Consider the following 13,842-nt stretch of genomic DNA (forward strand, 5'->3'; position numbering starts at 1 on the left):
GTTATGTATGGGCCTTGAACTCCTGATCTTTCCAAGACTTTTATCATGAATGGGTGTTAGATTTTGTCAAATGCTTTTTCCACATCTAACGAGATGATCATGTGGTTTTTGTCTTTGAGTTTATTTATATACTGGATTACGTTGATGGATTTCCATATATTGAACCATCCCTGCATCCTTGGGATAAAAACTACTTGGTCGGGCAGGATGATTGTTTTGATGTGTTCTTGGATTCGGTTAGCGAGAACTTTATTGAGGATTTTGCATCGATATTCATAAGGGAAATTGGTCTCAAGTTCTCTATCTTTGTTGGATCTTTCTGTGGTTTAGGTATCAGAGTAATTGTGGCTTCATAGAATGAGCTGGGTAGAACCTTCTGGTTCTATTTTGTGGAATAGTTTGTGAAGAACTGGGATTAAATCTTCTTTGAAGGTCTGATAGAACTCTGCACTAAACCCATCTGGTCCTGGGCTTTTTGGTTAGGAGAGTATTAATGACTGCTTTTATTTGTTTAGGGGATATAGGACTGTTTAGATTATTAACCTGATCTTGATTTAACTTTGGTACCTGGTATCTGACTAGAAACTTGTCCATTTCATCCAGGTTCTACAGTTTTGTTGAGTATAGCCTTTTGTAGAAGGATCTGATGGTGTTGTGGATTTCTTCAGGATCTGTTGTTATGTCTCCCTTCTCATTTCTGATTTTGTTAATTAGAATGCTTTCCCTGTGCCCTTTAGTGAGTCTGGCTAATGGTTTATCTATCTTGTTGATTTTCTCAAAGAACCAGCTCCTTGATTGATTGATTCTTTGAATAGTTCTTCTTGTTTCCACTTGGTTGATTTCGCCCCTGAGTTTGATTATTTCATGCCATCTAGTCCTCTTCGGTGAATTTGCTTCCTTTGTTCTAGAGCTTTTAGGTGTGTTGTCAAGCTACTAATGTGTGCTCTCTCTAGTTTCTTTTTGGAGGCACTCAGAGCTATGAGTTTTCCTCTTAGAAATGCTTTCATTGTGTCCCATAAGTTTGGGTATGTTGTGGTTTCATTTTCATTAAACTCCAAAAGGTCCTTAATTTCTTTCTTTATTCCTTCCTTGACCAAGGTATCATTGAGAAGAGTGTTGTTCAGTTTCCACCTGAATATTGGCTTTCTATTATTTATTTTGTTTTTGAAGATCAGTCTTAGTCCATGGTGATCTGATAGGATGCATGGGACAATTTCAATATTTTTGTATATGTTGAGGCTTGTTTTGTGACCTATGATGTGGTCAATTTTGGAGAAGGTACCATGAGGTGCTGAGAAGAAGGTATATTTTTTTGTTTTAGGATAAAATGTTGTGTAGATATCTGTCAGATCCATTTGTTTCATAACTTCTCTTAGTTTCACTATGTCCCTATTTAGTTTCTGTTTCCATGATCTGTCCATTGGTGAAAGTGGTGTTTTGAAGTCTCCCACTATTATTGTGTGAGGTGCAATGTGTGCTTTGATCTTTACTAAAGATACTTTAAGTAATGTGGCTGCCCTTGTATTTGGAGCATAGATATTAAGAATTAATAGTTAATCTTGGAGGATTTTACCTTTGATGAGTATGAAGTGCCCTCCTTTTATTTTTTGATGGCTTTGGGTTGGACGTCGATTTTATTAGATATTAGAATGGCTACTCCAGCTTGGTTCTTCATACCATTTGCTTGGAAAATTGTTTTCCAGCCTTTAATTCTGAGGTAATGTCTATCTTTTTCTCTGAGATGAGTTTCCTGTAAGCAGCAAAATGTTGGGTCCTGTTTGCTTAGCCAGTCTGTTAGTCTATGTCTTTTTATTGGGGAATTGAGACCATTGATATTAAGAGATATTAAGGAAAGATAATTGTTGCTTCCTGTTATTTTTGTTGTTAAAGTTGGCATTCTGTTCAGGTGGCTTTCTTCTTTTAAGTTTGTTGAGGGATTACCTTCTTGCTTTTTCTAGGATGTGGTTTCTGTCCTTGTATTAGTTTTTTTCTGTTATTATCTTTGAAGGGCTGGATTCGTGGAAAGATAATATGTGAATTTGGTTTTGTCATGGAATACTTTTGTTTCTCCATCTATGGTAAATGAGAGTTTGGCTGGGTATTATATCCTGGGCTGTAATTTGTGTTCTCTTAGTGTCTGTATAACATCTGTCCAGGCTCTTCTGGCTTTCATAGTCTCTGGTGAAAAATCTGGTGTAATTCTAATAGGCTTGCCTTTATATGTTACTTGACCTTTTTCCCTTACTGCTTTTAGTATTCTATCTTTATTTAGTGCATTTGTTGTTCTGATTATTATGTGTCGGGAGGAATTTCTTTTCTGGTCCAGTCTATTTGGAGTTCTCTAGGATTCTTGTATGTTCATGGGCATCTCTTTCTTTAAGTTTGGGAAGTTTTCTTCTATAATTTTGTTGAAGATATTTGCTGGTCCTTTAAGTTGTAAATCTTCATTCTCATCTCTACCTATTATTTTTAGGTTTGGTCTTCTCATTGTGTCCTGGATTTCCTGGATGTTTTGAGTTAGGATCTTTTTGCATTTTGCATTTTCTTTGATTATTGTGCCGATGTTCTCCATGGGATCTTCTGCACCTAAGATTCTCTTTTCCATCTCTTGTATTCTGTTGCTGATGCTCACATCTATGGTTCCAGATTTCTTTCCTAGGGTTTCTATCTCCAGCATTGCTTCACTTTGGGTTTTCTTTATTGTGTCTACTTCCCTTTTTAGGTCTTGGATGGTTTTATTCAATTCCATCACCTGTTTGGTTGTGTTTTCCTGCAATTCTTTAAGGGATTTTTGTGCTTCCTCTTTAATGTCTTCTACCTGTTTAGCAATGTTCTCCTGTATTTCTTTAAGTGAGTTATTAAGGTTCTTCTTAATGTCCTCTACCATCATCATGAGATATGCTTTTAAATCCAGGTCTAGCTTTTCGGGTGTGTTGGGGTGATCTGGACTGGGAAAAGTGGGAGTGCTGGGTTCTGATGATGGTGAGTGGTATTGGTTTCTGTTAGTAAGATTCTTACATTTACCTTTCGCCATCTGGTAGTCTCTGGTGTTAGTTGTTATAGTTGTCTCTGTTTAGAGATTGTTCCTCTGGTGATTCTGTTACCCTCTATCAGCAGACTTGGGAGACCAGCTCTCTCCTCTGATTTTCGTGGTCAGTGTGCTCTCTGCAGGCAAGATCTCCTCTTACAGGGAAGGTGCACTGATATCTGGCATTCGGAACTCCCTTCTGGCCGAAGATGAAGGCCCAAAATTGAACCTTTTCCCAGAAGCTGTGTTGCTTTGGCCTGTCACAGAAGCTGTTAGCTTCTGGGTGCACACTCTCACCTGTGCAGAATACTTTTTGGTGGAGTCCCGGAACCAAGAAGGCTCCCACCGTTCCTGAGGCAAAAGCCTCCGGTTCCGAGTAGATACCTGCCTTCTGGGCGGGAAGGTTTTCGGATGTCTGGAGACCGAAAAGGGCACTGCCTCAGAAGTTCTGTGGCTTCCGCCTGTCCCAGAAGCTGTCAGCTTCTGTGTGCACACTCTCACCTGTGCAGACTACTTTTTGGTGGAGTCCTGGAACCAAGATGGCTCCCCTAAAGGCAAGTTTTGAGTTGAAAGTTAACACCTAATTTTGACAAGTTCCCCCGACTGATTTTGCTCTTTCCCATCTCATTGCTGCATTAAGACCTCACAAACTTTCTTTAATTTACTTAAGATCTCAGCCAACTTTCTTTAATTAGGTATAAATTATTTTTTACATCAGCTTTGCTGTTTTTAAAGATATTGTCCCTCATTAAAGGATAACACCAAGGAAAGTAATAAAACATTATCTTTAGCTCCTTGAAACTTCTATTGTGTTTTAGTCAAGAGAAAGCATTAGGCACGTAGGAAGCCATCTTTTCCTGCAAGATTGTCCTTCATTTAAAACTTCATTGGTATGGGTGAGATAGACAAGACGAGCCCATGTGTGTGTTTTTACCTGTGTGCTTGTGCATTGTATATGTGTATGGTGCATGTATGTGTGTGAGCATGTGCACACTGTGTGTGTGTGTAGGTGAATAATTACCAAACATTTTAACCATTACCAACTATCATTAACATTATTCATATGAAATTCAAATATAGTTGATGATATTTTTGCTCCAGACAAAAAAGTGGCCACCTATGGCTCAGAAGCCATTCCTGGCCACTGCCTATTCTGTAATTGAGGGTTCAATAGCACACAAACAACCTAATTTTTTTTAACACATTGTGTATGGCTGCTTTTGAGTTATAACATCAGAGCTGAGCAGCTGAACAGAGACCTTGTGGCTCCCAAAGCGGAATTATTTACCATATGGTCTTTTGTGTAAGAGGTTTGTTGAACCATGGTATGGACTTAACAGGTTGATTTCTAAGTACAAGTAGGTAATAAGAATATTTATTTATTTATTTTTACATCCCAAACACTGCACTCCCCTCTGTTCCTTCCTTCTCAGATTCCTGCTTCCATCCCCCCTTCTCCTCTGAGAGGGTGCCCCCTGTCCCCCCGTGTACTCCTTATACTCTGGCACATCTCTGTCTCTGCCAGATTAGGCACATTCTCTTCCACTGGGGTCATACAAGGCAGCTGTGGAGACTGAGCCTGAGCTGCATGTCTGCTACATATGTGCTGGGGGCCTCATTCCAAGCCTGTGTGTGCTCTTTGTTGGCTGGCTCAGTCTCTGAGAGCTCCTAGAGGTGCAGGTTAGTTGACTCTGTTGGTCTTTCTGTTTGTTATCCACTGGAGGGATCCTTCCAAGCTACAAGTTGTGGCCTCTTCAGGTTGCATGTCTACCATTGTTAGGCATCTTGACTAAAGTCACCTGCATTGACCCCTGGGAGTCTACCCTATCTTAGGTCTCTGGAACTTCCTTCAGATTCTTGACCCCTCCACCCAGCTGCAGATTTCCATTCATTATCCTGGCACTCTGGGCCTCTTTCTTATCCCTCCCCACACCTTATTCTGCCTCCCCATTTCCCTCCCCACCTCTGACCTGTTCCCTCCTTCCCTCTGCCTATGACTATTTCATTTCCCCTTCTAAGTGCAATTCAAGCATCCTCATTTGTGCCTTCCTTCTTGTTTAAACTTTTTGAGTCTGTGGGCTGTATCATGGGTATTTGTACTTTATGGCTAATTTCCACTTATCAGGACATACAATACATGTCCATTTAGGTCTGGGTTGCCTTACTCAGGATGATATTTTCTAGTTCCATCCATTTCCCTGCAAAATTCATGATATCCTTGCTTTTAATAGCTGAATAGTATTCCATTGTGTAAATGAGCCACCTTTTCTGTATTCATTCTTCAGTTGAGTGACATGTTGGTTGTTTTCAGTTTCTGGCTATTATGAATTAAGCTGCTATGAACATAGTGGCACACATGTCCTTGGGGTACAGTGTGGCATCTTTCGGATATATGCCCAGGAATGATACATTTGGGTCTTCAGATAGAACTATTTCCAATTTTCTGAGAAACCACCAGATTGATTTCCAGAGTGGCTGTACAAATTTGAAATCCCACCAACAATGGAGGAGTGTTCCTCCTTCTCCACAGCATGGGCTGACTTTTTGATCTTAGCCATTATGATTGGTTTCAGGGTTTTTTGATTTTCCATTTCCCTGATGACTATGGATATTTAGCATTTCTTTAAGTGCTTCTTGGGCATTTGAGATTCCATTGCTGAGAATTCTTTGTTTAGCTCTGTACCTCATTTCTTAATTGAGTTATTTGTTTTGTTAGCGGTTAACTTCTTGAGTTCTTTATATATTTGGTTATTAGCCATCTGTCAGATATAGGGTTAGTGAAGATCTTTTCCCTATCTGTAGGTTGCTGTTTTGTTCTATTAATAGTGTCCTTTGCCTTAATGGAGCTTTTCAGTTTCATGAAAACTTTCAGTTTCATGAAATTCATCAATTATTCGTTGTAGAGCCTGAGCCATTATTGTTTTGTTCAAGAAATTCTCTCCTGTAGCAATGTGTTCAAGACAATTTCCCACTTTCTCTTCTATTAGATTCAGTCTATCCTGTTTTATGTTGATGCCCTTGATCCGCTTGGACTTTAGTTTTGTGCAGTGTGATAAATATGAATATATTTGCATTCTTCTACATGCAGACATCCAGGTCTTAGATTCGATTCTATTGACCAACCTGTCTGTTTCTGTACCAATACCATGCCTTTAAAAAAAATCATTATTGCTCTGTTGTATAGCTTGAGGTTTGGGATTGTGATTCTTACAGAAGTGCTTTTATTTTTCAGGATTGTTTTTGCTATCCTGAATTTTCTGTTTTTCTATATGAAATTGAAAATTGCTCTGTCAATGTCTGTAAAAAATTGTGTTGGAATTTGGTGGGGATTGCATTGAGAATTGCTCTTTGAAGGTCTGTAAAAATTGTGTTGGAATATTGATGTGGATTGCACTGAATCTGTAGATAGACATTTTCACAATGTTAATCCTACTAGATCCATGAGAATGGGAGATCTTTCTAACTTCTGATACCTTCTTCAATATCTTTCTTCAAAGACCTGAAGTTCTTGTCATAAAGATCTTTTCCTTACTTGGTTAGAGTTGCACCAAGATATTTTATGTTATTTGTGGCTACTGTGAAGGGTTTTGTTTCCCCAATTGCTTTCTCTGCCCATTTATCATGTGTATAAAGAAGGGCACTTTGCTCAAGTTGTTTATCATCTGTAGTTCTCTGGTAGAATTTCGGGGATTGCTTATGTATATATACTATCATATAATCCAAGAATTGTGATACCTTGCCTTCTTCCTTTTCAGTTTGTATCCCCTTGATCTCCTTTTGTTGTCTTATTGCTTTAGCTAGAACTTCAAGTGTATATTAAATAGATAGGGAGAAAATGGGCAGCCTTGTCTCTCTCTCTCTCTTTTTTTAAAAACATTTTTTATTAGATATTTTCTTTATTTACAATTCAAATGCTCTCCCAAAAGTCCCCTATACCTCCTCCCACTCTGATATCCAACCTACCCACTCCTGCTTACTGGGGCATATAATCTTCACAAGACCAAGGGCCTCTCCTCCCATTGATGGCCTACTAGGCCATCTTCTGCTACATTGGGCAGCCTAATCTTGTTCCTGATTTTAATGGGATTGCTACAAGTTTTTCTCCATTTAATTTAATGCTGAGTATTGGATTGCTATATATTTAGGTATGTACCTTGAATTCCTGATCTCTCCAAGACTTATAACATGAAGAGCTGTTGAATTTTGTCAAAAGCTTTTTCAATATCTAATAAAATGATCATGTGATCTTTCTTCTTTCAGTTTTTTTTTCTAATGTAGTGGATTACATTGATGAATTTTCATATATTGATACATCCCTTCATCCCTAGAATGAAGTCTACTTGATTGTAGTGAAATATTTTTCAATGTGTTTGTGAGAGTTTTATTGAGTATTGATTAGTTTTACATCAATGTTCATAGATGAAATTCTTCTGAATTTCTCTTTCTTTGTTGAGTCTTTGTGTGGTTTAGGTATCAGGATAATTTTTCCCTCATAGAATGAATTAGGTAGTTTTCCTTCTGTTTCTTTTTTGAGGAATATTTTGAGGAGTATTGGTATTAGCTCTTCTTTGAAAGCCTGGTAGAATTCTGCACTAAAACCATCTGACTTGGGGTTTTTTTTTTGTTGGAAAGTTCTTAATGACTGCATCCATTTCCTTAGAAGTTATGGGACTGTTTAAATGGTTTACCTGATCTTGATTTAACTTTGGTATGGTGTAACTGTCTAGAAAACTATTCATTTCTTTAAGATTTTCCACTTTTGTTGAGTATGGGTTTGTGAAGTAAGACCTAAAGATTTTGTGAATTTCTTCAGTTTCTGCTTTTATCTATCTTTTTTGATTTTGTTAATTTGGATACTGTCTCTGTGCCTTTTAGTGAGTTTAGCTAAGGGTTTGTCTATCCTGTTGATTTTCTCAAAAACCAGATCTTAGTTTTGTTGATTCTTTGTATTGTTCTCTTTATTTCTAATTGGATTGATTTCAGCCCTGAGTTTGGCTATTTCCTGCCCTCTACTCTTGAGTGGATTTGCTTCTTTTTTGTCCTAGAGCTTTCTGGTGTGCTGTTAAGTTGCTTGTATGAGCTCTTTCCAACTTCTTAATGAAGTCACTTAGTGGTATGGATTTTCCTCTTAGCACTACTTTCATTGTTTCCTGGAAGTCTGGGTACGTTGTGCCTTCAATTTCATTGAATTATAGAAAGACTTTAATTTCCTTCTTTATTTCTTCCCTTTCCAAGTGATCATTGAGTAAAGAATTTTTCAGTTTCTATGAGTATGTGTGCTTTCTGTGGTTTTTGTTGTTTAAGTCCATCACTAATCTGTGATTATCTGATAGAATACAGTGGGTTATTCCAATCTTCTTGTACCTTTTGAGGTTTGCTTTGTGTCTGATTATGTGGTCCATTTTGGAGAAGGTTCTGTGAGGTGTTGAGAAGAAGGTATATTATTTTGTTTATTGTGTGAAAGGTTCTGTAGATATCTATTAAATTCATTTGGTTTACAACATGTTATTTTCATTGTTCTTTTGTTCAATTTCTGTTTTAATGACCTGTCCATTGGCCAAAGTAGGGAGTTGAAGTCTCTCACCATTATTGTATGGAGTTCCATGTGTGATTTGCACTTTAATAATGTTTCTTTTCTGAATATGGTGCCTTTGCATTTGGGGCATAGGTTTTCATAATGGAGATGTCATCTTAGTGGATTTTTTTTCCTTTGATGAGTATGAAATGACCTTCCCCTTCTCTTTTGATAACTTTTGGTTGAAAGTCTATTTCATTACATATTAGTATGGCTACTTTAACTTGTTTGCTTGGAAAATCTTTTTCCAGCCCTTTATTCTGAGGTAGTGGCTATCTTTGTTGCTGGGGTATGTTTTTTGTATGCAACAAAATGATGGATCCTGTATGTATCCAGTCTGTTAGCCTGTGTCATTTTTGGCGAAATGAGTCCACTGATATTGAGAGATATTATTGACCAATACTTGTTAGTTCCTTTTATTTTGTTGTTAGAGTTATTACTGTGTGTCTGTGGTTCTCTTCTTTTGGTGTTGTCTGAGATGATAAATTTCTTGTGTTTTCTTGAGTGTACTTCTCTCCTTGTTTTAGAGTTTTTCTTCTAGTATTCTCTGTAGTGCTGGATTAGTAGAAAGGTATTGTTTGAATATAGTTTTGTCATGGAATATTTTAGTTTCTTCATTTATGGTGATCAAAAGCTATGCTGGTTATAGTAGTCTAGGTTGACATCTGTGATCTCTTAGGATCTGTAAGACATCTGCCCAGGATCTTCTGGATTTTAGAGTCTCTGTTGAGAAGTCAGGTGTAATTCTGATAGGTCTGCCTTTACATGTTACTTGGCTTTTTCCCTTGTAGCTTTTAACATTCTTTCTTTGTTCTATGCATTTAGTATTTTGAGTATTGTAAGGTATTCCTTTTCAGTCCAATCTATATGGTGTTTTGTAAGTTTCTTGGATGTTTATAGCTATCTCTTTCTTTAGGTTTGGGAAGTTTTATTCTATGATTTTTGTTGAGGATGTTTTCTAGCCCTTTGAACTGGGAATCTTCACCCTTTTTTATCCTTTTATTCTTAGGTTTGGTCTTTTCATAGTGACCCAAATTTCCTGGATGATTTTGAATTAGAAAATTTTTACATTTTGCATTTTCTTTGATTGATGTGTCCATTCCTTCTATGGTATCTTCTACACCTGAAATTCTATCTATCTCTCTTTACTCTATTAGTAATATTTGTATCATTATAGTTCCTATTTTCTTTCCTAGGTTTTCCATCTCCAGGTTTGCCTTCATTTGTGTTTTCATCATTGCTTCTATTTAATTTTTTAGTTCTTAGAGCACTTTATTCATTTTCTTTGTCTGTTTGACGGTATTTCTTTAAGGGATTTTTTTGTTGTTGTTCACTCTTTAAGGACTTCTACCTGTTTGATTGTGATTTACTGTACTTTAAGGGAATTATCTATATCCTTCTTAAAGGTCTCTGTCATCTTCATGAGATGGTATTTAAGGTCACAGCCCTGCTCTTCAGGTGTGTTAAGATATCCAGGGCTTGCTGTAATAGAAAAGCTGGGATTTCTGATGGTGCCATGCTGTATTAGCTTCTGTTGATTATATTTTTGTGCTTTCCTTTACCATCTGGTTGTTTCTGGTCCTGGCTGGCCTGGGTGTGCCAGATTAAAGCATATATCCTAGGAGGTAGGCAGAGCTGTGGGGTAAGGCATGGTGTGCTGATTCACAACTGTTGCTGGTGTATGTGAAGACCAGAAGCAAGAATAATTTTTAAGACAGCCATTTCTGGCCCAATCTAGACTAAAGTCCCTGAAGCCAGAACCTTACAATATGTACTTCCTCCTCCTCCTCCTCCTCCTCCTCCTCCTCCTCCTCCTCCTCCTCCTCCTCCTCCTCCTCCTTCTTCTTCTTCTTCTTCTTCTTCTTCTTCTTCTTCTTCTTCTTCTGTTTCTTTTCTTCTTTTCTTCTTTTCTCTTCTCTTCTCTTCTCTTCTCTTCTCTTCTCTTTCCTTTTCTTTTATTTTCTTTCTTTCTTTTTTTTTTCTTTTTCCAGTTAGGGTTTCTCTGTATAGCTCTGTCTGTCCTAGAACTTACTCTGTAGATCTGACTGGCCTCAAACTCAAAAAACTGCCTGCCTCTGCCTCCCAAATGCTGGGATTAAAGACATGTGCCACCAGTGCCCATCTTAGAATATGTACTTTTAAGAAAAGGTTTCCAGTTGTTTGTGATAGTTGTGATAGAGCATTCATGATGAGTACCCCACTAAAGGCTGGTGAAATCAGAATGCATTGAATGATTTAGGCTTCCAGAGAACAGGCAGTTAAAGTATGAAAGAGAACACTAAATGCAGTGAGGAAAAGACCAAAGGAAGAGAAGGTAATCTTGACTTCAGGTGCACTTTAGAATCTTCTTATCTAACTCTGCAGTTATAGTATGGGAGGTGGGAGTAAAATAGGATCTCCCTAAGTAGCCAAGACTGACCTTAACTTGCTATCTAGCTTAGTGTGGTTTTGAACTTGTGGTCCTCTGGCCGCTGCCTACATAGTCCTTGGAAGCCAAGTGTATAGCATTATCAGCTCCTGAATGGAGTCTTGAAAATTGAGAACTGTCTGCTAGCTAATGTGTTTAGTCCAGGCAATGACCCAAGCAACAGAAAACATGTTTCAAAGGCTGTTCTAGACTTGTGAGCCACTATGATGGCCAAAGCCTAAGGTGCATTTGGGGAAAGCGAAAGTATCTGAAAAGGGCTTGGGTACCTCTCTTTAAAGCATTTGAATGTAACAGAACAGTCTGAAGAATTTTAAGCAGGGGCCAACAGCACATTTTTGCATTATAGAAAGTGCATCTTGAAAGACAGGCAGGAAAATGGAGCTGCTTGTGATTGAAGACACAGCAGACAGGAGCAGAGGGAGCTTGCTCTGCTGATTTTATAATGCCTGTGTGACACTCTTCTGCAATTTCAAATGCAAAAAGGCAATGTGTGCTTTTCCAAGGGAAGAAATTCTCCTCTTTTTGCTGACCTACAATTCAACAAGAGTGCTTTTGATGGAATAACTATAAAGGAAAATATAATATTAAAGTCAGTTATCACTTCTAAATGAAGCAATAGGAACACATTGATAAGAAAGAGAACACAGCAATGGACTTGAGTGACTTTTTTCCTCACAAAATTTTCTTCATAAATGTACAAATTTCTCTTTATTACAGAACTAACACAGTTTAAGTGATTAATTTGAATAGAATTATTTTTCTCAGAAACATGCTGTAATTAATCTAAGGTTATTTATCCCAACTTTTCAATTTTTTTCTTAGTTGACTTTGTTTTAAAAGATCCCAGAGAAAAAGACGATGATGGCAAGATAACTGAACTCCCACCTCACCGTGCTGAGTAAGTGAGCATGTGTCCTAATGGCATTAACTCTGTATGACCAATGATATATAACTACTGCCAGATTTAAAAGAGATCCCCTCATGCTTGCATTTCCTCATATATGCATACATTTCTCATATATGTGCTTTAATTTATATATTTTGTTACATTTATAAATATATATCTATATCTTTATTTATCTAAATATATTTTCTTCATAAATGCATAAATTTTTCTTTATTACAGAACTAATACAGTTTAAATGATTAGTTTTAAAGGAATTACTATTCTCAGAAATATGTATATAAGTACACACACACACACACACACACACACACACACACACGGTATATGTACATGATTTTCTCATAAGTGAGTCTGAAAGTCCCTGTCTCAAAACAAAATTATACCAACTAAACAAATGACCAAATTAAAAATCCTGTTATGAGCCAGGCAGTGGTGGCACACACCTTTAGTCATGGGACTACGGAGGCAGAGGCAGGCAGATCTCTGGAAGTTCAAGACTAGCTTGGTCTACAGGGCAAGTTCCACAAAACCTGGGGATACACAGAGAAACCCTGTCTCAGGAAAACACCAAACACCAAACAAATGAAAAACTCACTCAACAAATGCACAAGACACAACTCTTGTGGAAAGGACTTGCTATGGCCTTGTGTCTTCTTAGCATGTAGATCAGGCTTCAGATATTGAAGCATGAACATTTTGTGACAGTTTGTAAAAAAAATATAATAATAAAATAAAAATACCCGCAACATTGAAAAAGACCAAATATATCCATAGAATATTTCAATTTATTTATGGATTCAGAACATATAGTAAAATAAAACACTTATTGTACATTTTCCTTAAAAAGTAGTATTTAGGAATACAGCTCTTAAATATTTGAAAAATAAAACACAGATTAAAATAATTTTAATTTCTTGACAATAGCACAGGCTTTATATGGTAAAATTCCTAGTTAAGCATGCATGAGACGCTGTCATCATGCTGAGGCTGGGCTGCTTATGGAGTAGAGATGGAAGCAGGGAAAGTGATAGAAACATTCCCTTCTGTTTAACTGAGGTCTGCTGTTCTGAGAGCTGATACCATGGAAAGAGAAAAAACATAAGTTGGGCAAACTGTAATCGTCAGTACAGGAGGAAGATGAAAAAAGAAAAAGAAGTAATATATGTGTGTGTGTGTGTGTGTATATATATATATATACACACACACACACACACACACACACACATACACACACACACACATATACAGTGTGTGTGTGTGTGTGTGTGTGTGTGTGTGTGTGTGTGTGTGTGATGTCCTTAAGTTTGGTATGGAAGTACATTAGGAAGAGAGTGACAAAGCCAGAGTTCCTCAGTTAGGACATGGAAAGATAGGCAGACCCAGGAGAATGTCAGGGCAGCTTTAGGGACTCTGCTAAGGTGAAAACTATGGAAAGGAAAATATACTACCTCATTGTCTTAGTTAGGGTTGTCATTGCTCTGAAGAGACATCATAACGAAGTCATATCTTATAAAGGCAATATTTAATTGAGGCTGGCTTATGGGGTTCAGAGGTTTAGAGTCCATTATCATTAAGGTAGGAAGCATGGCAGTGCCCAGACAGGCATGGTGAAGGACAACTTGAGAGTTCTACATATCCATCCAAAGAAAACTAGGAGCAGACTGTTTTCTAGGCAGCTAGGAAAAAGGTCTCAATGTCTGTGTACACAATGCCACACTTACTCCAAAAGGGCTACACTTAGTCCAACAAGGCCATACTTCCTAATAGTGCCACTCCCTTGGCCAAGTATTTTCAAACCACCGTACTCACCAAAAGGCTAATTACTTTCCCCCTCTTTTTAGTATGGTTTAAGGTGAGCCTGCCTTCCTAGAGGAAATTCCACTTTCTTGTGGAGTGGTTCTTTG

At 37.6% G+C, this 13,842-nt stretch overlaps 1 protein-coding gene across 2 annotated transcripts in view; it reads left to right on the forward strand.

Annotated features, from left to right (window-relative positions):
• Window positions 1-13,842, forward strand: part of Dnah7c (dynein, axonemal, heavy chain 7C) — a 382,050-nt gene that overhangs the window by 44,700 nt on the left and 323,508 nt on the right. For both annotated transcript variants that reach the window (XM_011238631.3, NM_001310335.1), the window contains exon 8: window positions 11,854-11,929. In XM_011238631.3, the coding sequence (XP_011236933.1) occupies window positions 11,854-11,929 (76 nt within the window). The remainder of the gene's footprint in view (window positions 1-11,853; window positions 11,930-13,842) is intronic.

The sequence above is a fragment of the Mus musculus genome, chromosome 1, assembly GCF_000001635.26.
Source record: "Mus musculus strain C57BL/6J chromosome 1, GRCm38.p6 C57BL/6J".
Taxonomy (NCBI): Eukaryota; Metazoa; Chordata; class Mammalia; order Rodentia; family Muridae; genus Mus; species Mus musculus.